Raw genomic sequence first — 26,089 nt, 5'->3', positions numbered from 1 at the left:
AGTTTAAAGTGTTTGCACAAAAACCAAGACACTAGAAAGATCTCAGAAGACTTGTATCTAGGAAAGACTCTGTCAACGCTGCTAACATCGATGTTCTTGCTTTGACAATATATGAAGATGCAGCTAATTTCCCCTTAACTTGTCTGTTACTTTTAGAGTTAGAATTAGATGATACTGGGGGGGGGAGGAAGAATGTATATGGGAATTAGTTAGACATAACAACATGGTAGTAGAGTGTTTTTTTAAGCTTGTTTGAAATAAGAGATGATAAGAAATGATGGGTTGAAGAACTGGAGGGAAAGTCTGCATTTCAAACTAATTGAAGAATGTGATTTATGACTGTTAATTAGAGGAGGGAATTGTGCTTTGATACTATGGGTTTAGGAGAGAAGAATTCAGATTTCGGTTTCGACCATGTACATGCTGATGCCATGCAATTTGAATAAAGATTCTTTAAGGTAAACAATGCCTCGAAGTTCTTTGAAGAGTTTCATCTGTCGGAACCATGACAGACTCCTTCTTAAAAGATCAATATTTCTCTCCCCCCCTTTCCCTCTCCCTCTCTCCTTCATAATGCACTTTGTTTCTGGGGCTGTGTAGATATCTGCAATGAAAAGCCATATTGGCAGGCAAATAACTGCCATTAAGAATCCTTTAAAGCAGCTGCATCTTTTTATGCCTTTGTGCAGCTGCCATTTGCTGCCAGTAATCTTTCTCTGTGTGTGAGTGAGTGAGTGAGAGAGAGAGAGAGAGAGAAATTTTGTTTAAGGAGTTCTTGACAGTTCTAGACATTCACCTGTCTGAGATGGTATAGGTTCTCCTGCTTGAGCAGGGGTCTGGACTAGAAGACCTCCAAGGTCCCTTCCAGCTTCGCTTCTCTTCTCTTCTCTTCTCTTCTCTTCTCTTCTCTTCTCTTCTATTCTATTCTATTCTCTTCTATTCTATTCTATTCTATTCTATTCTATTCTATTCTATTCTATTTGTACGTGCTTCCAATCTGGGCCTTTGCATAGACATAGTTGTTGCTTCGGGCATTAATGAAAGATGCAGTTTATATAGTTGTCTTTGCTACCTCAAATACAACTACCCATAAGATTATAGTCATGGATTACATTTTCCCCACTTTTCTAGAATAATCCTCAGGGAAATGCTTCAAATCTTCACAGAGATGGGCAGAATTAATGGGAGAAGAATAAATGAGAGAAGCTGGCGAAAGAAAGATTTTTTTGTTTAAAAGACAGAGCAAAATGAATTTGGACCCTTAGAAGTGTGAACATCACTTATATAATTCTAGTGGCAGTGACCTACTGTGTGACTGGCTTCATTCTTAACTGCAATTCTTATCCTGTCGAGCTGTGTCTGTGCAATTTCTGCCAGGTACTTGAAATGCCAAGCTAAGTTTTGAATTCTCAAAAGATCTGTGAATTATTGTGAGGATAGAGAAGTCTGATAAATAAGTGGAAATAAGAAAAAAGACGACGACAATGATGATGTGCCATCTGTCAGGTCTTCCAACAGGACACCCATTGCTGCTATAATTGAATCTATCCACCTTGTTTTTGTCAGTCCTCTTTCTTTTCACCTTTCCTACCACTGAACAGTAGATTTTGCAAGGTTTCCCGATTCAAAAGTGCTTCAACAAAATATTAGTTTAAGAGTGTGCATCTTTATGTCACCCTGTTATTGTAAGTTTTTATTGTTATTTCCCCCCTAAAAGAGTTTAGTTTGTTTCAATTGAATTGTACAGGTTATGTATTATGTTAAAAGTGGAAAAAAATCTGAAGTGATATATCAGGAGTCTTCAAACTTGGCCTTTTTATGACTTGTGGACTTCAACTCCCAGAATTCCTCAGCCAGCGTGATACTGATTTTTTTTTTTTTTTACACTCTAGAGGGGTGTTTATCCATATCCACTGAAGACTTTTCTGAAAGTTTAGGTCTATATATAATGCATTCATAGTGGGAGAATTTCAGCCTGGTCATTTATGCCTTGAGTGAGAACTTACTTGTTTGAGTATCCTTTTGTTTGGTTTTTTTGGGCTATCCACAGTATTCTCAGGAATTTTCTCAGATACCAAAGTTCAAAATAAACCTGAAATCAGAACTATATTCAAAGCCTACTGAATGGACATGAACCAGTCTCCACCTTTCAACTAAATTAATGAGAGGGTGATTGTGAAGAAAGGAAAGTGAGGATTATTTGGAAATTACTGATTAATTACTGACCCTTTTTTCGATTCAATGGTTATGTTCTTTTTGCTGACTTATGCACATCAAGTACAATGCACAAATCCAAATTAAAGCATCCCTGATAGAAGATTGTCTAGAGTCTGCTTGAATACACAGTTATTACTTCAGTTTAGGGATTTTCTGATTTAAAAGATACATTTTATTTTTAAATACTGCTTATTGCTTCAGTCAACAGATTTTCAAAATGCTATTATTGCACTTTGCAAAAAAAGAGAGAAATAAATCAATTTTTCTTATATTTTGCAGAGGGTGGGAGGATCATAAATCCATTCAAAACATGAAGCACAGAAGCACAAAAAGTGAAGGTGGACAGAAGTACACAACTTAAACAACTGAGAATAAAATTTTGGTCACTATGGAAATCCAAACTAACACATTCTTAGGGGACAGAACAATAAGGGGAGATCATTAGTTTTCTGAAAATATGGTTCTAATGTCATACTCTCCATTTTTTAAAACATTCTTATAACATTTACTTTGAAAAACAAAGTAGCAAATAATTTAATAGCACTTAGCAATAGCACTTAGACTTCTATACCGCTTCACACTGCTTTACAGCCCTCTCTAAGTGGTTTGCAGAATCAGCATATTTGTCCCCAACAATCTGGGCCCTCATTTTACTGACCTCAGAAGGATGGAAGACTGGCCAACCTTCGGTCAGTCAGCATCAAAGGAATCAGATTCCTGGCAGCGTGAGCAGAGATAAACTGCATTACTGCATTCCAACCACTTGCCAGCACAGCTCTTAATTTAAAACCATCTACCCCTCTTAGAAGATGGTTACACATTGTTCAAGGAAAAAAATTGGCCACCTGAATTATTGAATACCCATGTGGGATTATTATTTTTTTGCTTGAACATTGGATGATCATCTTCCAATAGGTGTAGATTGATTGATTGATTGATTGAATTTCTACCTTCATTAGTTTTGCAAATAACTCACGGCAGCAAACATAACAGAATAACAGAACTGCAAGAGACCTTGGAAGTCTTCTAGTCCAACCCCCGCTCAAGCAGGAGACCCTATACCATTCCAGACAAGGGACTGCCCAGTCTCTTCTTAAAAGTCTCCAGTGATGGAGCACCCACAACTTCTGCAGGCAAGCCATTCCATTAGTTAATGGTTCTCACTGTAAGGACATTTCTCCTTAATGACGAGATGTTACCTTAACAGATCTTAGGTCCTTGGTTAAAACTTGAAATGTTAAATTTTTACCAGTCCCAGACTGTGAATTGAACTGAAGATTAAATCTTAAATAATAATATAATTTTAAATTATTTGCTAAATTTTCTTTCTCATATTTTCAGAATAACTAAGAAAGATTCTGGTAGAATTTTAATATTTTTGGCAATTAAAGGGTGACACAAAGAGTTTTGAATATGTTTAGTGTAGTACTTTACATGATTTTGACCGATGGGTGGTGGTGGGGAGAAATACAGATTGTAGTTAAATGTTGATGTCTAAAGATCCAAATAGATTGGACTTGATTATAGAAAGAATTACTAGAAGGATGTTGTCTTGACCTGAATGTTGTACTTGTTTTAGCCTGTCAATATAAGCTTGTCAGTCTATTTCCATTACTGTCTCTCATTTCGTCGACCTTCAGACAGCTGTTCAGCCAGATTGCCTGTCGTTTACTCATTATTTGCATTTGGTACAATGCGTGTGCTTTTTGCATTCTAATCATTTGCGCCGGCTTCCCAACGTCCATTCCGGAATGACTTTGCTTTAGAAGGGCCATATGGAGGTCCTGCGTGACTATATGGTTACAGATCTATTCTGTTAGCAGGAGAATGAAATGAAACAGGCTTTGAAGTTTATTGGAGATACAGATAGGAATGTCATCAACAAAATTTGGACTGTTAAATTGCAAGTGCCAAATAACCAAAGGTTTATGGCGTTAGAGAGAGTTGCTGGGCAGAAAAAATGCCCTGATTTTTTCTGCTACTGGTTGTGATTAAATGAGTGAGGATTTGTTTTAGAAATTCTTCCCAGGAGGAAGTAAATTTCCAAGAAATTGTCACAGGATGAGCAAGAGGCTGTTATACAAAGACAAGGGTTCTTTTAGATCTCTTGTTTTTCATTAAACAAGCCTCTCTCCACTCATCTGCACTCACCCTGGGTTCCTTCCCTTCACCTAAATTCCAAAGTTTTATATATATGTTAAAAGAATTCCTCATATCAGGCTTTTTCAGTAGTTAAAAGAGTCTTCTGGAAGTTGAGTCATGGCAACTGGATTTTTTTTTTCTTTTTTGATTTGAAACGTTGAACGGAGGGAGAGAGGGAGGGAGGGAGGAAGGAAGGAAGGAAGGAAGGAAGGAAGGAAGGAAGTCCAGTTGCCATGACTCAACTTTCAGACTACCTCAATGACTGGGAATCTTCATTGACTTAAAAGAGTCCTGTACTTCAAAAATATTTGGAGAAATTCTACTTCACCTACACATTTGTTGCAATATCATATGTGCCCAACTATTAACCACGAACCTATTTTTTAATTTTTCTTTGAAGCCCCTGACCAGAACCTCTATATTTTCTTTCTTTTTCTTCTCCAAACTTCTATTTCCAGATCCAATTTAGTCCTGTTTTGTCCCGGCTTTGCGGAATTATCCTGCCAATGGACAGAGTCCTGGACCCATTTTGTTAAATTCTTGTATTGAGCTATTGGGGGGGGGGGGAGGAAACCATCCTAAACAGATTTTCGAACAAAAACACTTACCTTAAATCTGTTCAGATTATTAAATAATTTTGAAATTTTGTACTTTGATTCTGAAAGCTGGAATAGTTTAACTAAATATTCAAAGCAAAAATGGTGTTATTAAAAAAAATATCTCCCCGTGCCCTCATCTTTATTACCATCCAGTGCTTATCCTGTTTCCGAAGAGCCAACTTACATGATTTAAGCTCTCTCTCCTTGACACAGATGGGCATTTGGCTTTAGGCCAGCTGGACGCGACTGCTGGAGCGGAGAGCGTTCTAGGTGTTCTGCAGCTTGTGGCCCGTGAAATGATTTTGATACGGTGGAACGCTCTTAAAAGTACAGCACAGATCTACTCGGCTTGCAGGTTTATTCTTTAAGCAGAATCTTTATTGCACCTGTCTGCCAAATGCTTTTATACACTGACTGAACTTCAGTTCAGTTAGCTGTTTTGATGTGATGGTGATGTCTAATTTATTTGTGATAGTTGTGTGCTGGATTTAACCCTCGCTGGTAAATTCCCGACGTATTTCACATCAGTTAAGAGCTTGGTTGATAGGAAAAAATCTGTGGCAATCATAGACCCTCCGTGGTGCCCTTTATCTGCTTCTGCTACACTAGGAGGTCTCCTGTTTTCTTGGCACATCGCTTTCTGTTTGTCCCGCTATAGTTTGTGGTCTTGTGCCTCAATATATGTATGCCCGTCCATTCCGTTATGATTAAGACTTTAATTTAGTAAAACAAGACATCATTTTCAATTCTGATCTAACTGATAAAATTTGACAAAGGGCAAGTGCCTATTTTCCATCAAATGATGTCCAGATTATTTTATATCAGAATTGTGACTACTTGTGGGTTTAAAAGCTTCTGTGTGCACATGCATGTACGTAAATATATATTTGCACATAGACTTTGTTTAGCGACTGACTGTCTTGGTTAGCATCCCTTCATAGTGATGAAAAAGTAACTTTGCAACCAACTCAAACAAGATATGAAAAAGATATAAAATCAACAGGATTTTATAAAGAACAGACTCCATTAGATAAAATTTTGTTAAAAACGGATGAGAATTTGATTAAGAAACTCTGTAAATTTCTTCTAAACTGGAAGATGGAAGAAAAACAAGTGAAAGAGACAATGATAGTTTGGGCAAAGAACTTTGGATATTCTATAGATTTAGAAGACTGGCAAAAACTTTGGGATAAAAATATTAAGCTTACAAAAGCAGCAGCATATAAAGAAAATTTATACAATATGTTTTATAGATGGCATGTGACACCAGTTCACTTAGCAAAAATGTTTAAAAATGTATCAAATACTTGTTGGAAATGCAAACAACAGCCAGGTACGTACTACCATACCTGGTGGGTATGCCCTAATGCTAAGAAATATTGGTTTAAGATTCATAGATGGTTGGAAAAGATGATGAAAATACAGATAGAATTTAAACCGGAATTGTTTTTGCTAGTTATGGTAAAGAGAATGACTATTTGATATTACATGTTTTAACAGCGGCAAGGATAATATATGCCCAATTTTGGAAAAATGAAAACCTACCATCTGACCAAGTCATAATTACTAAAATTTTAGATTGTGCAGAAATGGATAGATTAACATTGGAGATGAAAGAGAAAGATGATTCAGTTTATTTTAAAACTTGGGGAAATTTTATCAATGGTTAGAGACGCGTTAGAATCTGAAAAGAATCTAATATTATAGAATAGATTACGGATTCTTAACTGAGTTATAGTTTATAGGTTGATAACATCTTTATTTTCAGTGATTCTTAACCATTAATGTTGACAATTATGATTAGTTGAGATTTTACTACTTACATTTATTTACATAGATGAATTTTATCTGTTTATTAATTGTTAGTAATATGGTTATAGTTAATCTTATTTTAAAATGGCTGAATATGATACAAATATATTTATTCACTATTATGATCCGGACGGTAGTTTGTTTGTTAAAGCACAAGATTATTGTACCTACTCTTATTCTATCCTAAATTTCCCACCCCCTTCCCTCCCCATACCCATATTGTCCCTACTTTTTCCTCATTTATATAAACTTAATAAAAAAAATTTTAAAAAGTAACTTTGCAACTAATCTTTGCATCTACAAAGCTGAAGTAAGATCATAAGCACTTAGCAATCGCCTGACTTAATGACCAGTCCCAATTGTGGTTGCTAAAAGAGGACTACCAGTGTAAGTGTGCATATATCCCTACCTGCATTCTATCTATGTGTGTGTTTGTTTGTGTTTGTATATATGTAGATAGATAGATAGATAGATAGATAGATAGATAGATAGATAGATAGATAGATAGATAGATAGATAGATAGATAGATAGATAGATACCATATATTCCGGAGTATAAGACGACTTTCTAAACACTTAAAATCTTCGCAAAAGTGGGGGGTCGTCTTATACACCGGAAAAATATTACTCAGCAAGTTTTCTCTTCCCCCCCCCCCTCTCTCATTCAAAAAGAGCCCTAGGGTTATTATTAAAACCAGCCGATCAACTAAAGATATCTCTGAGAGTACGATAGGCATTATCTGGCTGTTGTGACGGTAAGATTTCCTGGAGGTTTAATCCCCATTCTATAATGCTACATTGCAAACCGTCTCCTCTCTTCTTCCCTCCCTTTTGCATCCCAATTCCTTGCCCACCCCTCCAGAACTGCGGATTGGTAGTGGCCATCCCCTGATTAATTCATTCAAAGGAAGTAGAAAGGAATGGCTCATGTAATGGGGAAGGGGGGAAAAGAATTGTAAGGTGTTTTTTTATATATAATGAAAACAAACCTAAGCATCTGCGTCCATTCGAGGCACTTCTCAGTGCTTCTTCATGCAAGCTTTTCAGCGTTTACCTCTCACTGCCGGTGAGAGTAGCTTGGGGGAGGTGGAGCTTATGGGTCTGGAAGGGGAGGGGTGTCAGCTAAATTCCTCTCGGATTCATGAAGCAGGAATGGAGTGGGAACAGAAAACAGCTACACAATCCTTTTGCCTGTCGACTTCCACCGAGCTTATGCAAGCAGTTTCTCCCCCCCCCCCGCCTAAATAAACTTGCATGGTGCATTTGTGATGTTATTTATGACAGATCCTGGCTGGTCAATCTGGCTCCCATCTATAAGTACTGTAGTGCACTGAGTTTTAATAACAAATTAAAAGGAAAGCATTTACTCCCCCCCCCATTACCTGAAAAGGGGGCAACTTATCACATTTATGGAAATGCAAGTTTTCGAAGGGCGAATGCCTTTCTTACTTAGTTTATTAACTGCTTCCTTTCCTTCTTCCCTAAACATTCTGTCTGTCTCCAATTTCATTCTTGGTAGTGTTGCTTTAAAAAACTGCTGAGAAGTCCTTTTGCAGGCAGGGCAATTTTCATCAAGGTGTGTGTGCGATTGACAAGGCAGAGCCTTTGACAAACAGGCAGGCTTTCTGCTCACTCAGCTTGGAGAGGCTGTGGAGGATTCGCAGGGTGGAAGACTGAGAGGAGGAGATCCCTGTGTGCAGCCTGCTTGCTCCAAGCCAAAGCCTGCTACTGGGGGGAGGGCAATGGAAGGGACCCAGGGAGTCACACGCATGCCTACACGTGCACGCACACACCCTGAGCTACTCATTTGGACTTACAGGTGGCCAATGAGAACTCAGAAACTGTGCTCCCTTTCCCCCTCCCTCATGGAATTAGCTTGTCCATTTTTTCCCTAGGGCCTATACAGGAGTAGGCAACCTTGGCTCTTTTATGACTCATGGACTTCAACTCCCAGAATTCCTGAGCCAGCATAGCTGGCTCAGGAATTCTGGAAGTTGAAGTCCATGAGTCATAAAAGAGCCAAGGTTGCCTACCCCTGGCCTATAAGATGACAGGAAGGGTTGGGCAGGCAGGGAGAGCTGACCCACCCAATCCAAGCAGGCTTTGTATACAACAACCAGCCAAGGTTCATCGCTTGCTGTGATTGGCTGGTTGTTGTATACTGGGTACATACAGTACAGCACCAGTATCTGTACCAGTTCATACAGTACAGCACCAATACATACAGTACAGTATACAAATGTCCAATAGTCAAGACCCCATCATGGCTCCACCAGCAAGAAGAAAGAAATATGAAGCCAGTTTCAAACTTAAAGTTGTAAACTTTGCCATGGAACATAATAACTGCGCTGCTGCAAGACAATATGGAGTAACAGAAAAGATGGTTCGGGACTGGAAAGCAAATGAAAAAGCATTAAAGAGTATGCCAAGGGGTAAGTGTGCATTAAGAAGAGGCACCCCACATTGGCCAGAACTTGAAAAACATGTAGCAGACATGGTGAATGAGCATCGCCAAAACGGTTATGTAGTGACACGAAATAAAATACGTTTGTTTGCACTTCAGTGGGCCAAATCTAACCCAGATCACAGCAACAGATTTAAGGCCACTGCATCCTGGTGTACTAGATTCTTGGAAAGGCATAATATGGTACTGAGGCAAAAGACGAAAATTGCACAAAAATTACCTGCAGATCTTGATAGCAAAGTAATTAGTTTCCATCAATACATAATACAACAGCGCATTAAACATGGCTATGCATTAAGTAGTATTGGAAATATGGATGAAACTCCAATGAATTTTGATATGGTTGGAAATAAAACTGTCCATCAAAAAGGTGAAAAAACAATTTTAATTAAAACAACAGGACATGAGAAGTCCACTTTTACAGTGGTACTAGCATGCACAGCTGATGGTGCCAAACTGAGACCAATGATTATTTTTAAAAGAAAAACAATGCCAAAACTCAAGCTCCCTGTTGGTTGTTTTGTACATGTGAATGAAAAAGGCTGGATGGATGAAGAAGGGGTAAAGCTATGGCTTGATAATGTATGGAGCAGGCGACCAGGTGGACTTATTCAAAAACGTAGTCTACTGGTGTGGGATATGTTCAGGGCTCATTTAACTCCCAGCACCAAGCAAAAGCTTGCAAGACTAAACACAGATGCGGCAGTTATTCCTGCAGGATTAACATCATTAGTACAGCCACTGGATGTATGCCCAAACAAGCCATTTAAAGATCGCATTCGAGAACAGTGGAATGAATGGATGGTTAGTGGCGAAAAGTCATTCACAAAAGGAGGAAACATGCGTGCTCCACAGTTGGATGTTTTGTGCAAGTTTGTCATAAAAGCCTGGAATGATATTGATGCAGAAACAATAATCAAGTCTTTCAAGAAGTGTGGCATATCAAATTCATTAGATGGTATGGAGGACGACTACTTGTGGCAAGATGAAGAGGAAGCCGAAGCTGAGACCACACCATCTGATACGGAATTCGATCCATACGATGACTGCCTTGCAAATGTATCACAAGATGTCATTGATATTTTTATGATATCAGATGATGAACAGGATGATTTTAAAGGCTTTTAAAGGGAAAGTATCATGCCAGCAAAACCTATAAAAATAGCTTGCAGTTATGATGGGCGTTGCTGACTCGCCAGGGACTTGCCCGGCACTTGCTCTCTCTATTGTTTGTTATCTTCCTCCTATCATCATCAGTTCCAGTTTGGTTGACAGCTTAGAAAACAAATAGCATGGCAGCTCCCATGGGTTTATTGTCTTATCCTTCCTTTCAGCTTTAGAGTGAATTAGGAAAAGTTTAATCACTTGCACTGTTTTATGTTTACATGTTTGATGACAAACAGCCTTATGTTTATAAGTGACAGTTTTCCTGCTAAGTACCTTTATGTCATAAGCATTTGAATTAAAATTACCATATTGAAATCAAATCTGATGTTTTTTAATTTTTATTTGGTGTGCGTTGAAAGAGGGGTAGTCTTATACGGCGAGTATAGCCCAAACTCTATATTTTAACTGGAAAAGTTGGGGGTCGTCTTATACGCCCAGTCGTCTTATACGCTGGAATATACGGTAGATATAGATATTCCTGTCCCTACATACTGAAAACTAGCCTCATAGAAGAAAGTCTAGCCTCCTCCTTCCGTTTATGTACTTAACTCCTGGAAAATTAGACATGGCTTATCTTAATATTGGTCACCCTGTTTTCTGTCTGCCAAGGAAAGCTCTGGAAACATGCCAACTTAAGCACACAAATGGCAATGGAAGAGTCTCTTCATCTTTTTGTCTGTTTTCTTCTCAAAATCATCCAACCTGACTTTTTCACTTCAGGGCAATTAAATGAGATAATCTCTTCTTAGAAGACATGAAATGTTTTTACAGGAAAATATGGAATGTGCATACTTCTTTCTCTGAGCACTGAGATATATTGTATCTTTTGTTGAGGTGTCTTGTTATAAAATAATGGGGCTGTTTGAATTTATTTGTAGGACATAAATGAAAACAAAAATCCTAAACATTGAAAAACCAACATTGAGAGAGACGTATTCTGAAAATTATAGGGAGATTATAAATGATCTCTCTTGCTTATCCACAATATTTAAAAAAACATTTGGCCACTTAATTTTGAGTGAGCACTTACATACTTTTGCATGTTCTTTAAAGTCAACTTGTCTGAGCAGATTACATTGAATTTTTCACTGCTAAGTGCAAGCCCACTCTAAATACTGTATAAAACTGTACATCACAACACAAAAGCCCTTTGTGTTATGTGCAATTTGGCAAACATTTTGAATCTACAGCAAAAGTTATGAAATAGTATTAGCTGTTGTATACAAGAACACATATCAGTAATCATTTTTTTCCATATTATAGTATTTCATTAGCTTGAAAACAAACTTGCTGTTGGTTATGCTTCCATTCTGGGACTGCAGACCCCTTGCCTGAGTGAAATTATCAGTTGAAGTAAACAAAGTTCTGATCTGAAGTTACCGCAGAAGGAAACTATTATTGGCACATGTGTAATTATGAATATGTGTGATGATTGGACTGTGGCCTTCAAGTTAAAAAGGAACACTTTGTGTGTATTGCTGCTGTTTCCTGGCATTTCCTGCAAGAAGTTGGAAAATGATAGCTATATATTTTCATTTACAGCATGTGTTCCCCATTGAAATGGATTTGAATTGCATTGCTTAGAACTTTTGCATTTCATGACCAGATTCTATCAAAAGGTATTACAATTGTGACTGTATCCCATAAGCTTGTCAAATATTTTGTAGTTTTATTGCTATGTATGTATGGTATATATGTGTGTATTTGTATGTATGTATGGTTGAGTGTTTTTTAATATGTTAAAACCCCAAGATTAATATGGCAATTTGATTTTTAACTCAATATCTTTAAGAATTATGTATTTGTTTTTAAATATATAACCTATTACATGGAGATATGTGTTTTAAAAGCAGAAAGTTGTATGTTGCTCAGATAAGATTATTGATCAGTATACATGCTGTTGTAGAAAAAATATTGTCTTTTTAGTTTGTTGGCTCATGTTGCTGATTTCTCTCAGTTGGGACTGCTTTACCACCGATGGTTTCATGCAATTGGAAACAGGTGATAGGCTGCTTTGCTTCCCCTGCTCAGCCTTGTAGAGCATGAATCCTCCTTGCAAGTACAAAAACAATGTCATATTCCACAAGAACATTTCATTCTGCTTCAACATTCCAGTTTTTAATTTCTCTTCTCCAGTAAGGTTAATGTTCTCTGGGAATATACTCCTAAAGTATTTAAGTGAATACTCCTTAAAAAAAATTTATAAAAATATTTTTCTGAATCTTTTGTTACCACCCTCTTTTTTTTCATGGGTTGATGTTGACTGTTGCTGTTTGCTACTGAGACTCAGCAAAAAGAAATGCTTAGAAAAATTGACTTTCAGTCCCAATTGAATATTGTGTTCTTCTGTAAAGCAAAACACTCAGCTTGACAAGGCTTACATAATAATAATAGAATATTTCAAGCCTTGTTCTTATATTTCTCCAGGGCTGAGCACAAAGGATTCAGGATCACTTTGGGCAACATTTGTGCCCTTTCCTCAATTAGGAGGTTCTTTAGGTGGTCATTGAAACCCTGATCATCTCACAACGGAACAATTGCAAAGCTGTTCACCTTGAATCCCATCAGCTACAGCTGGTTCAAAATGCAGCAGTATAGGCCAGGGGTCTTCAAACTTGGCCCTTTTATGACTTTTGGACTTCAACTCACAGAATTCCTCAGCCAGGCATAAAAGGGCCAAGCTTGTAGACCCCTGGCAGAGGCAGTAATGGGCATCTCTCACTACGCCTATATGTCATCATTGCTTTGTGACCTGTGTTGGTTACCAGTTGGCCTTCAGCTGCAATTCAAGTTATGGATCCTAACCTATGAGCTCCTTTGAAGGTTGGGTTATTTCAAGCAGTGCTTATCTCCTGACTACCTGGTACAATTAAACAAAGAGGGTGCACTCTGAGTCCCTTCAATTCAATGTGGCCATCTTGTGGGATCAAGAAGAGTATTTCTCTATCACAGCACCTACTCCCTGGAACAGCCTCTTACATTTAAAATATTCTTTAAATCTTTGAAGACCTGCTGTGCTCAGACCTGAGATTAGGGTGCCTGTGGAGCTCCTTGATGATTTTGGTATTGTATAATTTTTGTCTTCATGTTACTTTTTTTTTTCATTTTTATGTTCATAGTAGATTTTATGGTAAGCTAACCAGAGTCTTTCTGAAATTAAGCGGCCTCAAAATTTAATAATAATAATAATGATGATGATGATGATGATGATGAAAGATGTGGCCAAATAGCACTTGGTTAAGTCCAGAAATCTAACTCCTGAATGAAATTTGCATTGGGCCTGCTGAAAACGTTCTTTTCAGAGTCTTATATTTCAGCTTCTATGTATGTCATAATAATAAAAAAATCATATTGTTTATTTTTGCTGTAGACAATAAGTGGTACAAATAGATTTTTGTGTTTAAAAGCGTAACTAAAGGAATACTTTAAAAGATGGTTTATATCAGTGGTGGCGAACCTATGACACGCGTGCCGTTGCCCCAGCCTCGACTTCCCCTGCAACTCCCTCACCAGCAGCCCCGCTGGAGGAGAGTCGCCCCCCGAGTGTGGCCCACACAGAGCAGCACAGCCAAGGACTTGGCAGCCAGGCAGCGTAGACAAGACTCTGCCCTCACGCCCCATCGCTGCACAGTTGATGCTGTGGGGCATGGGCAGAGGACGTGGCAGCCATAGCGCTGCTGGGCTACCTGGGCGATCTGCGGCGGGTGCTGGAGTCAGTGAATGGCCCTGGGTGGGGGTGGGGGGGGGAGCAGGGGCAGGGCCAGTTTTTGGGCACTCAGTCTAACCCAAGTACTCAGCTACATGGAGGAATATGGGCAGGACATTCCCAGCGACAAAGCCCGCATCCGGATCGTGCAATCTGCCCTGGATGGACCAGCTGCGGATTGGGTAGTGAACTTGCATGACTCCAATGCCCCAGAACTCAGTAACTTCAACCGTTTCATGTCCTCTTTGAGAAGACAATTTGAAGACCCCCTGGCTGATCGCAAAGCCCGTGAAAGAATAACAACGATGAGGCAAGGCAAACGCCCAGTGGCCGAGTATACACAAGAATTCCGGGCCATTGCCAGCAAACTGAATTGGCCAGAAGACATCCTCCTTGGCCATTTCAAAGACGGACTAAACTATGATCTATATGATGCTTGCCTGCCCCGAGGGGACCCACATCGACTTGAGGAATGGTACGTCTTGGCAGAGGAAGCAGAGATCGACATATTGAAGAGGCACCGCCGAAGAAAACAATGGAGCCGCCCCCCGCCTGAGCTGACACACCAACCGGTGAAATCATCGGATACAGCCAAGAAGCAAATGGGGTGTTTCAAGTGCGGAAGAGAAGGGCATCGAGCTGTAGAATGCCGCTCAAAGGCCCCCCAGCACAACCCAGACAGATCCCCAATCAACAAACCCAGAGAGTATTCAGCTAAGCCAAAAGAAACAGCCATGAGAATGATGGAAATTGCAGAAACCCCCACCTCTGCTCACCAAGGGGAAAGAACTCCAGCCTACACCACAGGGACGGTGGATGCCTCAGATGACAGCTCGGAGGGCGAACCCCTGGTAAGTGGATGCATCACACCCATCTTCAAAACAGTGACTATATTAATCCCCCCCATGCCCGAAGCTGTGAAGGTGAAAGCCTTAATAGACTCTGGCTGCACCCGCTGCCTCATTAGCCCAACACTAGTGGGGAATCTGGGCATCCCATCCAGGAGACTGGAACAACCAATCTCATTTGGCCAGCTAGATGGATCCATAGCAGGGGGGGTGCCAGCTACCCTAGCCACTCTGCCAATACACCTCTCCCTGGGCAACCATGAAGAGGACTTAACGTTTGTGGTGACCCCAGGTATGGAATGCCCAATGATTCTAGGGATGGAATGGTTGAAAAAATGGAACCCCTGGGTAAATTGGAGGACGACAGAAATCAAATTCCCGAAGGGGGACCCTATGGACTTAAAACCCCAAGGGAGGCTACCAGAATCAAGAATAGAAAAAGCATCCATAGGAGAGGAAAAAAGATTAACAGAAATACCAGAGGAATATAGGGACCTTGCTGAAGTCTTCAGTGAGGAGAGGGCGAATGAGCTTCCCCCCCACCGACCCACAGACTGTACCATTGAATTCAAGCCTGGGGCAAAACTCCCGAAGCCCAGATTATACTCCATGAGCCCAAAGGAGAAGGAGGAAATGGAAAGATTTATAAAAAAAAACCTGGAGAGAGGTTTCATTGAGCCAGCCAAGCCTAAAGTGGCTGCCCCGGTCCTTTTTAGAGAGAAGAAGGATGGCTCTTTACGTTTATGCGTGGATTATAGGGCCCTGAATACAATCAGTGAAAGCAACCTATACCCGCTGCCCCTCATGAAAGACATGCTGTCACACCTATCGAAAGGGAAAATTTTTTCTAAACTAGACCTAAGGGAAGCTTACTATCGCGTGAGAATCAAGGAAGGGGACGAATGGAAGACTGCATTTAACTGCCCCATGGGGTGCTATCAATTCAAAGTCTTGCCATTTGGATTACAAGGGGGCCCTGCAGTCTTTATGCAATTAATCAATGACGTTCTAAGGGAGCACCTGTTTAAGGGGGTCCTTGTTTACTTGGACGACATTCTTATCTTTACTGAAACAAAAGAAGAACACGTCAAACTTGTCAGAGCGGTTTTAAAGAAGCTGCGAGCCGCTCACCTATATGCCAAACTCTCAAAATGCGAATTCCACCAGGAAAGGATAGACTACCTAGGCTATCGCATATCCCCACAGGGCATTGAAATGGACCCGGAGAAGGTCAAAGCAGTACTAAATTGGGCACCACCCCGCACAAGAAAGCAACTACAAAGTTTCCTGGGCTTTGCAAATTTTTACCGCCAATTCATCCCCTCATTTGCACAGATAGCCTTGCCCCTCACTAACTTACTAAAAACGAAGGGAACATCCTCAGTAAAACCTAGCCAGCCACTAACATGGACAATGGAGTGCCAAGCAGCGTTTGAGAGACTAAAGAGACTTTTTTCTGCCGAACCAGTACTAAGGCACCCAGACATGGACAAGCCCTTCGTAATACAGGCAGATGCAAGTGATGTGGCAGTGGGGGCTGTGCTATTACAAGAAAATGATGATGCAGTATTGCAACCCTGTGCATATACATCCAAGAAACTCACGGAAACAGAACAGCGCTGGCCCGTATGGGAGAAGGAGGCTTATGGGATACGTTGGGCATTACTCACGTGGCGACAGTTCCTGGAAGGCAACAAAATCCCCTTCCAGGTGTGGACTGATCACAAAAATTTAGAAGCCCTGAAAACTTCCAGGAAACTCAATCCCAAACAAGCCCGCTGGTCCCAGCATTTTCACCAATTCCAATTTAAGCTCAAACATTTACCAGGAAGAAAGAACTTCCTGGCAGATGCTCTATCTCGCATGCCCCAATATAACAGCGCACGAACCACAGACTCTAGACCAATAATGGCAGAGTCACAACTGGCAGCACCAGTAACCACAAGAACCCAAGCCAAAATAAAACCACAACTGGACAGCCAAACTGGGATTGAATTCAGAAAAAGTTTGGAAACAGATGATTGGTTCCAGAAAAACAAAAATGTGTGCACAATGAAAGACGGGTTGCCTTGGATAGGGGAAAAGTTATATATACCAACAACTCAAAGAGTAACTTTCATGCACCTTTGCCATGACACAAAATCAGCAGGGCATTTTGGATTTGTAAAAACTTTACACTTAATTAAACGGCAATTTTGGTGGCCATCAATAAAAAAGGACATAGAAAGTTATGTTGCCAGCTGCCCAACCTGTGCATCAGCAAAGAGGTTGCAAGGGAAATCGCCAGGGCTATTACAACCAGTGGCAAGTCCCTCAGCCCCCTGGAGGGAAATAGCCATGGATTTTATAGTGGAATTGCCAGAAAGCAATGGGAATACTGTTATCTGGACAGTCACGGACCTATTTTCCAAACAGGTGCACTTTATCCCTTGCCAAAAAATTCCCACTGCAAAGGCCTTAGCAAAACTTTTCATCCAGCACATTTACAGATTGCACGGGGCACCCCAACGCATCATCTCTGATAGGGGAGTGCAATTTACGTCTGCATTTTGGAAGGAATTTTTATCCCTCTTAGGGACCACTCAGGGATTGACATCTAGCCACCACCCTAAGGGGATGGACAAGCGGAACGGTGCCAGTCGGTACTTGAGCAATATTTGAGATGTTTTTTAAATTTCCAACAGAGTGATTGGACGGACTTAATTCCTTTTGCAGTCCACTCTAGCACAGGCTACACTCCTTTTCAAATAGCCAACGGTCAAAGTTTCAACCCTATGCCAGAGTTAACCCCAAAAGAACCAACGATCCCTTCACTGAAAGAATGGATGGAAAACCTACAAAACACCTGGCCAATAGTCAGAAAATCACTAGATGAAGCTAGGCGGGCATACAAAGCACAAGCCGATAAAAAAAGGGTTGAGCCTACACCATTCATTATAGGAGAAATGGTGTACTTATCTACAAAATACCTAAAGTCCCTACAGCCCTGTAAAAAACTTGGACCAAAATATATAGGACCTTTTCCAATTAAAAGAATCATAAATCCAGTAACAGTAGAATTAGAATTACCCAAAAACCTCAGGCAAATACACCCAATTTTTCATTGCAGCTTGCTGAAAAGAGAGCATCAGTCACCTCTACGGCCAAAAATCCCCCCCCCACCACCTCCAATCATGGTGGAGGGCGAACAACACTTCGAAATAAAGGAAGTCCTTGACTCTAGGAGATATCATGGAGCAACTCAGTACCTAGTTGCCTGGAAACACCTCCCTGCCTCACAAAACGAGTGGGTCCATAAACGTCATGTCAGAGCCCCGAAACTATTGAAGAAGTTTCACACAGAGTATCCCAACAAGCCTAACTAACTTTTATACCTGTTTTGTTTTCTTGCAGGTGGATCTCTCTTATTGTTAAGAGGGGCCGGATGTCAGAATCCAATTATATTTCATCTTTAATTATCAAATATAGAAACTCCCAATTCTGCCTTCTCTGGATTCTGCCATCAGAGGGAGAGAAGGGGGAGAACAAAGGGGCTTTATGGCCCTCACTTCCTTCAGTACACTTCAAAGAGCTGAATGCTGAATGTGTGTTTATTGTAACATCAAAGCGTTAGCACTAGAGGACCTTATCATAACAAAGCAGGGTATTTGCCTTTCATGTAGTTACCTGAAGTCTCCATCCAGACGGAAGAAAGAAGAAAGGGGGTGGAATTGTGATACTTGAAACTATCACTGGAAGGGGGGTTGATTGGGTGGGACTACTGGGGAACCCCTTAAAACCTTGAATGGGAGAGCTTGAACCCCAAGTCCTGTCTAGCATGCCTGCAACCATTTTCTCTTAATAAAGGATTCCTGTTGGAAGAATTATTCCAAGAGTTCTGTCTTCTTAAGATGCAAAGTGGGGTGGGTCCTTACACTCTAAAAGGTTCGCCATCACTGGTTTATATTAATTAAGGGCATAATTGGTCTTCTAAATGTTATTGCTGCTGGAACTATTTCTAAAGCTACTATCCCATCTATCACATTAAGATATCATTAAAATGGTTTAAACTTATGTATTTTCCTTCCTTCTTATTAACCATTAACCTGCAATATTTTTAATCCAAAATCTAAGTGACTAAAGCATGAAAACTAAATCAGCACTTCTTAATAATTCAGTAAATCCATTTTGTTAGATATTAGCTAGCTTAAATTGATCCTGCAAAGCTTGAAAATATTTAGAATGTTACTGAAAGAAGCAGCTGAAATTTCTGCAAATGTTAAGACTAGTAAAAGTTTAAAAATTCAGATTTTAAACAGATTTTTTATCTAAGGGCATTTTAATAAAAGATTATTTCACTAAGGAAAACAAATTCTGTAATTAGGTTTTTGTTTTTTTTAATGTTGCCATTAGTTCATTTCTGTAGTCACTTGGCTATTGGAGAGAGAACAATTCAAGATTTATTTATTTTATTTTATTTTTAAAATTTATAAGCCGCCCCACTCCCGAAGGACTCTGGGCAGCTAACAATAAAAAACACATAAAACATAACAAACAACAATACAAAAACAATCATCCAGGGGTAAGGTTTTATAAACCCCAGGCCTGCCGGAAAAGCCAGGTCTTAAGTAGCTTACGGAAGACCAACAGGGTGGGAGCGGTCCTAATCTCCGGGGGGAGCTGATTCCAAAGCCTGGACGCCATCACAGAGAAGGCCCTCCTCCGTGGCCCCGCCAAATGGCACTGCTTGGTCGACGGGGCCCGAAGGAGGCCCAGCCTGTGGGATCTAACCGGACGTAGGGAACTATGAGGTAGTAGGCGGTCTCGCAAATAGCCTGAGCCATATAGGGCTTTAAAGGTAATGACCAACACCTTGAATTGGACCCGGAGACCAATAGGCAACCAGTGCAGCTCACGGAGGATAGGTGTAACGTGGGTGTATCGAGGAGCACCCACTATCACTCACGCGGCTGCATTCTGGACCAACTGTAGTCTCCGAATACTTTTCAAGGGTAGCCCCATGTAGAGTGCGTTGCAGTAGTCCAAACGTGAGGTGACAAGGGCGTGAGTGACTGTAAGGAGAGCCTCCCGGTCCAGGTAGGGTCGCAACTGGTGCAACAGGCGAACTTGTGCAAAGGTCCTCCCAGCCACAGCCGTCAATTGATGTTCCAAATTCAGCTGTGGATCAAGGAGGACACCCAAGTTGCGAACCCGCTCCGAAGGGGGTATATTTTCCCCCGCAAGAGTCAACACTGGACAGTCGACATGATCCTTGGGAGGCAACATCCAAAGCCACTCGGTCTTGTCAGGATTGAGCCTGAGTCTGTTAACCCCCATCCAGACCCTCACAGCTTCGAGGCAACGGCCCATCACATCGGCCGCTTCACTGAGAGAGCTCGGGGAGGAGATATATAACTGGGTATCATCAGCATACTGATGAAACCTCACCCCGTGCTGTCTGATGATCTCACCCAGCGGCTTCATATAAATGTTAAATAGGAGGGGAGAGAAGACCGACCCCTGTGGCACACCGCATTCAAGGGGCCTCGGGGTTGACCTCTGCCCTCCCACCAATACCGATTGCGACCGGCCAGAGTAGGAGGAGAACCACCGTAAAATGGTGCCTCCCACTCCCACCCCTTCGAGTCGTCGCAAAAGGATACCATGATCGATGGTATCGAAGGCTGCTGAGAGGTCAAGTAGCACCAAGACAGAAGAATAACCTCTGTCTTGGGCCCGCCAGAGATCATCCATCAGCGCGACCAAAGCGGTTTCTGTGCTGAAGCCGGGCCTGAAGCCAGATTGAAAAGGATCTAGATAATCCGCTTCATCCAGAGACCGTCGGAGCTGGAGCGCCACCACTCTCTCTACAACCTTCCCCACAAAGGGGAGATTGGAGACTGGACGGAAGTTATTTAAATCAGCCAGGTCCAGGGTAGGCTTCTTGAGCAGGGGCCTCACAACCGCCTCCTTCAGGGATTGTGGAAAAGACCCCTCCCTCAACGAAGCGTTGATCAACACCTGGAGCCAGCTTCGTGTCACCTCCTTGGCAGCCGAGACCAACCAGGAAGGACACGGGTCCAATAAACAAGTGGAGGCACTCATTGCTCCCACCGCTCTGTCAACATCCTCAGCGGTCACAGACTCAAATTCTATAAGATAGAAGCTTATAGAGCATATCCAGAGATAAAAATCTTGGCAAGGAAAATTAATATAGTTAAACTAGAAGAACTTAGTTATAAGCCTTTTAAATGACATTATCAAGTAGCATTTTGTGCTAATCCCTTCAGCCTATATGGATGAAGGAAGAGTGGAAAAATGATAGACTACAAAGGATCAACTTCCATCTTTTTTTTCTGATAATAGTCTTCCCCCCCCCTGCTCTCCTTAGTAGCTGTTCTCCTTATACTCCTGACACTATCTGAGATATTTGGTAAATATTCTAACTAGTCTCCAGTATATATCAGTCTCCTCTCTTGAATGGCATGTGCATCTGATGTGATGTAAGATGTTTGTATATGTGTGTATGCAGTGGTGGGATTCAAATATGTGAACAACCAGTTCTCCAGCACAGGAGATGGAGAATCCACCAATGGGTTTGCTCTGTCTTCCTGCCCATTAGATCAAGTCAATCAAACTGGCTGAATCCCATCACAGTGTGTATATCTACATATATTTCTAGCATCCTTTTCTACAAATAAAATTTGAACAAGATGGGTATGTCACATACAAAACCCAAGCCTGTTTAGTTTCAGTGGTTGATCTGCATCGTGTGCCTTTCAAATGAAGTGTGTTTTGTATAAGTTTTAGAAGTTTTACATACTGCAAGTTTTTGTAAACCTAAAGATTTGTTCTTCAAATCTCTTTACATTGCGTAGATTTGATTTACAGTAGGTATTTTCAAGATGTAATATTTTTACAGTATACAGTACAAAATACAGTACAGTATTTTTAATACTGAAACATTATAGCATAGAGAAGGGCTTAAAAATTAAGTACTTATTTTGGCCCCCTCTGTAGGAATATAATTTTTTTAAAAAAAATCAGAAATAAGCATGATTATCATGATAAAAATGCTGGCATTATGCATAATGTAGACATATTATCTTAAATAAAATCTTTTCCTGTTTTGTAAACATGCTTCTTGACATGTACATAATTTAGATTATTGTACGCTTTCTGTAGTAGCAAAGTTTACTGTTATTTTGAGAAGTTTAGTGACATATGTTGATTTCTTCTTCATATTAACAAAACTCTAAAAGTTAGCTCATTCTGAGCTAACCTGCTTGTCTCTTTACACTTATTTGCTGAATAAAGGAGAAAGAGGGAATAGCTTCAAATTTTTTCTTACTGTGAAAGTCTCAGACTTTCAATTCCCTTTCCAGAGTCAGGTGCCATGAGTCCTGGTTGGGTCTTGCAGTCTCCTACCCAGAGCCATGCAGTCATGGTGCCAGATTTTGAGAAAAACCTTGAGGTTGTTCTCATTTGTGGAAAGCTTCTACACAGAAGCTAGCATTGGATACCGTGGAAACTGGCCATCATTGGGGTATCTCTGCTCCTGGTAAGGAGCTACTGGTAACTTATGAGAGATTTGGATATCCCATGGGTCTTCAAACTTGGCCCTTTTATGACTTGTGGACTTCAACTCCCAGAATTTCTCAGCTAGGCATGCTGGCTGAGGAATTCTGGGAGTTGAAGTCCACAAGTCATAAAAGGGCCAAGTTTGAAAACCCCTGGGATATCATCTTGCTTGGTATGTGTGCTTTCTGTTATGCTTTTAAATCTATGTGCTTGAGCTAATAATAAAGCTTGGGTCCCTAATCACTGCCCTGACACTTGACAAGACACTTTCTTAGTGAGAAAGCAGTAAAAAATGCCAAAGCCAGAACTTGATTAATTTGCCTGCACAAATGTGATGGGTCTTTGATATATGTGTAATGAAAGAAATATACTGTAGCTTTTATTTTACTGTAGAATATTTTCTGTGTGGTATTTCAGCTGTGCTAATGATTGTATGCCAGCTAGACAACCATATTTGGCAGATCTCAAAATATAAAAACAAGGTCTACAAACTAAACTGGGAAGTCAAAAAATCATTGTAGGACAAGGCAGTGGCAAAGCACTTCAGTACCATTGCTAAGAAAATGACATGATCTGTGATTGTAAATGGGGATTATACAGAGAATTTTGTTATACAAAAAGGCACAAGACAAGTATGTCCACTATCCCCACTGCTATTTATCTTAACTTTGGAAGTTTTAAATAGAAACATTAGGCAAGATCCAGAAATTAAAAGGTTGAAAATAAAAGGTGAAACCTATAAATTGCAAGCATTGGTATTCATTCTATAGCAGGGGCATCAAACTTGCAACGTCACATGATGTGTCGTGACGTATCGTGACTTTTTTTCCATTACTGGCAATGAGGTGGACATGCTTTCGCCATGACGCATCCAGCCCGTTTGACACCCCTGTTCTAGAGGAACCTTTAGAGGTGATTCCTAAACTGTTGGAAAAGACAGAACAATTTGGAGAGATAGCAGGACTAAAGATAAATAGAGAAAAAACCAAAGTGATAGTTAAAAATTTTACAGATAAACAAACAAAAAAAAAAACCAACTATCATAAAAAATAGAATTGCAAATAGTCAAAAAGGTCAAATACTTGGGAATATATCTGATAGCAAGATGTTCAACAATAAAAGAAGATAACTATATTAAATTGTTAAATCAAATGAAACTTGATTTGGAAAAATGGAAAAATCTGCAACCGTCAATGTTAGGAAGAATTACTATGGTGAAAATGAATATATTACCAAAAATATTATTTTTTTCCAGAAAACAACATGAGTAAGCTTGACGTGAAGGGGACTTTATCTTTGCATTAATAATTATCACATTTCCATTAGTTAGAAAGGGCTTAGGTTAAGTGCCAAGAATTGTTTTAAAAAAATGCTTGCACAAATTAGCAGCTAAAAAGTTCTCAGCCATTAATGAACTTTGTGCCATCAACTTTGGAACAACACTTAAGGTCAGCATACATAGACCTTTTCCAGGAATGATCTGTCCCAAATTTGGTTCTTCAAGTGTCCCGAAATGCAGCCATCACCTTCCTGTTAGTTGCCCTCTTCTTCTCTTTGCTTCTATCTTTCAAGCATTATAAACTTCTTAAGTGAGTTGGTCCTTTGCATGAAGTATCCAAAACAACAATTTGATCCCAGTCATTTGTCCCTTGTTCTTAACAACTTCTTTGATTTGTTTCATATTTGCTCTGGTTCTAATTCAATGAGTATAAATTAAAAATATCTCTTGATGTTCTCCTTCAACAACAAACAAAGTAAAACTTCTCTGAGGATGATGTTAACCATGAAGAAATCATGGGATTGAGAGAAATTGATAAATCACTATCCTACTTCATTTTTGCTTCCTTGGCTATGTAGTTTAATTATGATTTCCTCCTTACTATGTCTAAATTTTGCATTCCAGTCTTACTGCAAGTATTTTTGGTTATTTTTAGAACACACCAGTGGGAACTCCAATTTTCATTGTGAATGCCACGGATCCAGACCAAGGAGCAGGCGGGAGCGTGCTTTACTCTTTTCAACCACCGTCCAACTTCTTTACCATTGACAGTGGCCGTGGCATTGTGTCAGTTACTCGTCCACTGAATTACGAAGTCACGCAGGCTTATCAGCTGCAAGTGAATGCCACAGTGAGTATGGGTCATCTTTCCCTTTTCTTTGTCTCTTGAACAATTTAAGGGACTGTAGATGAATACACTTCATTCATACATTTTAGGTGAATATTATTCAGGTATTATAAAATCAGGGCTTTAATTGAGTTAGGGCCTTGAAGATTATTTAAAGTTTAGTGACAACCTTGGACCACATAAAATTCTTAGGAACATGGGCAGCCCACATTTTTGTTTCCTCTAAATAATCACAGTCAACCCACATATATCAAAAGAGGAAATTTAAAATCAGGTTATATGGCTACCAACCAATTTAATGCACATTAAGGTTTTCTATAATCTGCATTCATATTATAAAATAATACAAGTAGGTTATTTAATGAATTTAATTTAATACTGAAACACTGAATATCTCAAACATTCATCAGGTTCCATAGCACTTCTACTAAAGCAAGAAGGACTTCCTAGAGCTCTTAGAAAGTATCATTCTATTAGCAGAATAAGTGAATTTCTCTTGCTGCGGCTTATAATTGGGGGAAAAAAGTGTTCTCATGCTGTCCTTGATAGCATTTGACAGATTTTGAAAATGGTGTGCTGTAATTCTAAATGAGATAAAAAGAGATGTGGGTACATTAGTGGTGAAGGCTGTTGTTTGCTGTTGTCAAACATTGTTCAATTATTATTGAGATCCAAACCTTGATACTAGCATAACTGAAAACAGTTTCTGTCTGAAATTTGGCAGAGCTTTTGTCGGTGAAAGAAAACCAACCAATTCTCCTCAGTAAAATATAGTTTCTTATGTTCGATTCTAGAACATGGTGGCAATAATAGAATAGTTGATTCTGTCAACCAAGAATGAGCAACTCTTGGTTAGATAAGATAAGATAACCTTTTTTGTCATTTTTTACTGTGGACACAATGACACACATCAAAAATGAAAGTGAACATATAAATGACACACACCTAAACATACTATCTACAACATATATATACTATATACAACACTTATCAATTAGTAGAGGGGATCTGGTGTTCCAGAATGGCTGGGTTTTGCATCATTTTTTTTTTTAGAGGAGTTTGCTGAAAGTTGACAGACTTTTCTATTTTATATTGCAAACTATGCATTTTAGGTTTTACACTACAATTTCCACCTCTTTCCAGTGCAAAATAGAGGAGAATTGTGCTAAGATTTTAATATTAAAGGTCAAACATAATTCTGAAAAAGGAAGCTTTGGGTCACAGAAGGTCTACCTCATCGGTAGATGAAATTAGCTTTTTATTGTCTATTGAATTTTACTTAACATTATGTCAATATTTTCTCTTTATACATTTTTAAGGATCAGGATAAAACCAAGCCCCTCTCTGCTCTGGCCAATCTTGCAATTACCATTACAGATGTACAGGATATGGATCCAATTTTTATCAATCTCCCCTACAGTACGAACATCTATGAGAACTCCCCTCCG

General features: G+C 39.9%; 1 protein-coding gene across 12 annotated transcripts in view; it reads left to right on the top strand.

Annotated features, from left to right (window-relative positions):
- The window catches only part of CDH23 (cadherin related 23), a 641,486-nt gene that overhangs the window by 214,981 nt on the left and 400,416 nt on the right, over nucleotides 1-26,089 (top strand). For all 12 annotated transcript variants that reach the window (XR_005553851.1, XR_005553852.1, XR_005553854.1 and 9 more), the window contains 2 exons: nucleotides 24,450-24,644; nucleotides 25,961-26,089. Coding sequence is in view for 9 of the 12 variants with exons in the window: in XM_039320524.1 (XP_039176458.1) it covers nucleotides 24,450-24,644; nucleotides 25,961-26,089 (324 nt within the window). In the remaining 3 variants the exon portion in view is untranslated. The remainder of the gene's footprint in view (nucleotides 1-24,449; nucleotides 24,645-25,960) is intronic.

The sequence above is a fragment of the Crotalus tigris genome, unplaced genomic scaffold (assembly GCF_016545835.1).
Source record: "Crotalus tigris isolate CLP2741 ecotype Arizona unplaced genomic scaffold, ASM1654583v1 scf7180000023654.2194447, whole genome shotgun sequence".
NCBI classification, from domain to species: Eukaryota; Metazoa; Chordata; class Lepidosauria; order Squamata; family Viperidae; genus Crotalus; species Crotalus tigris.
This window is presented reverse-complemented; position numbering and strand designations above follow the sequence as displayed.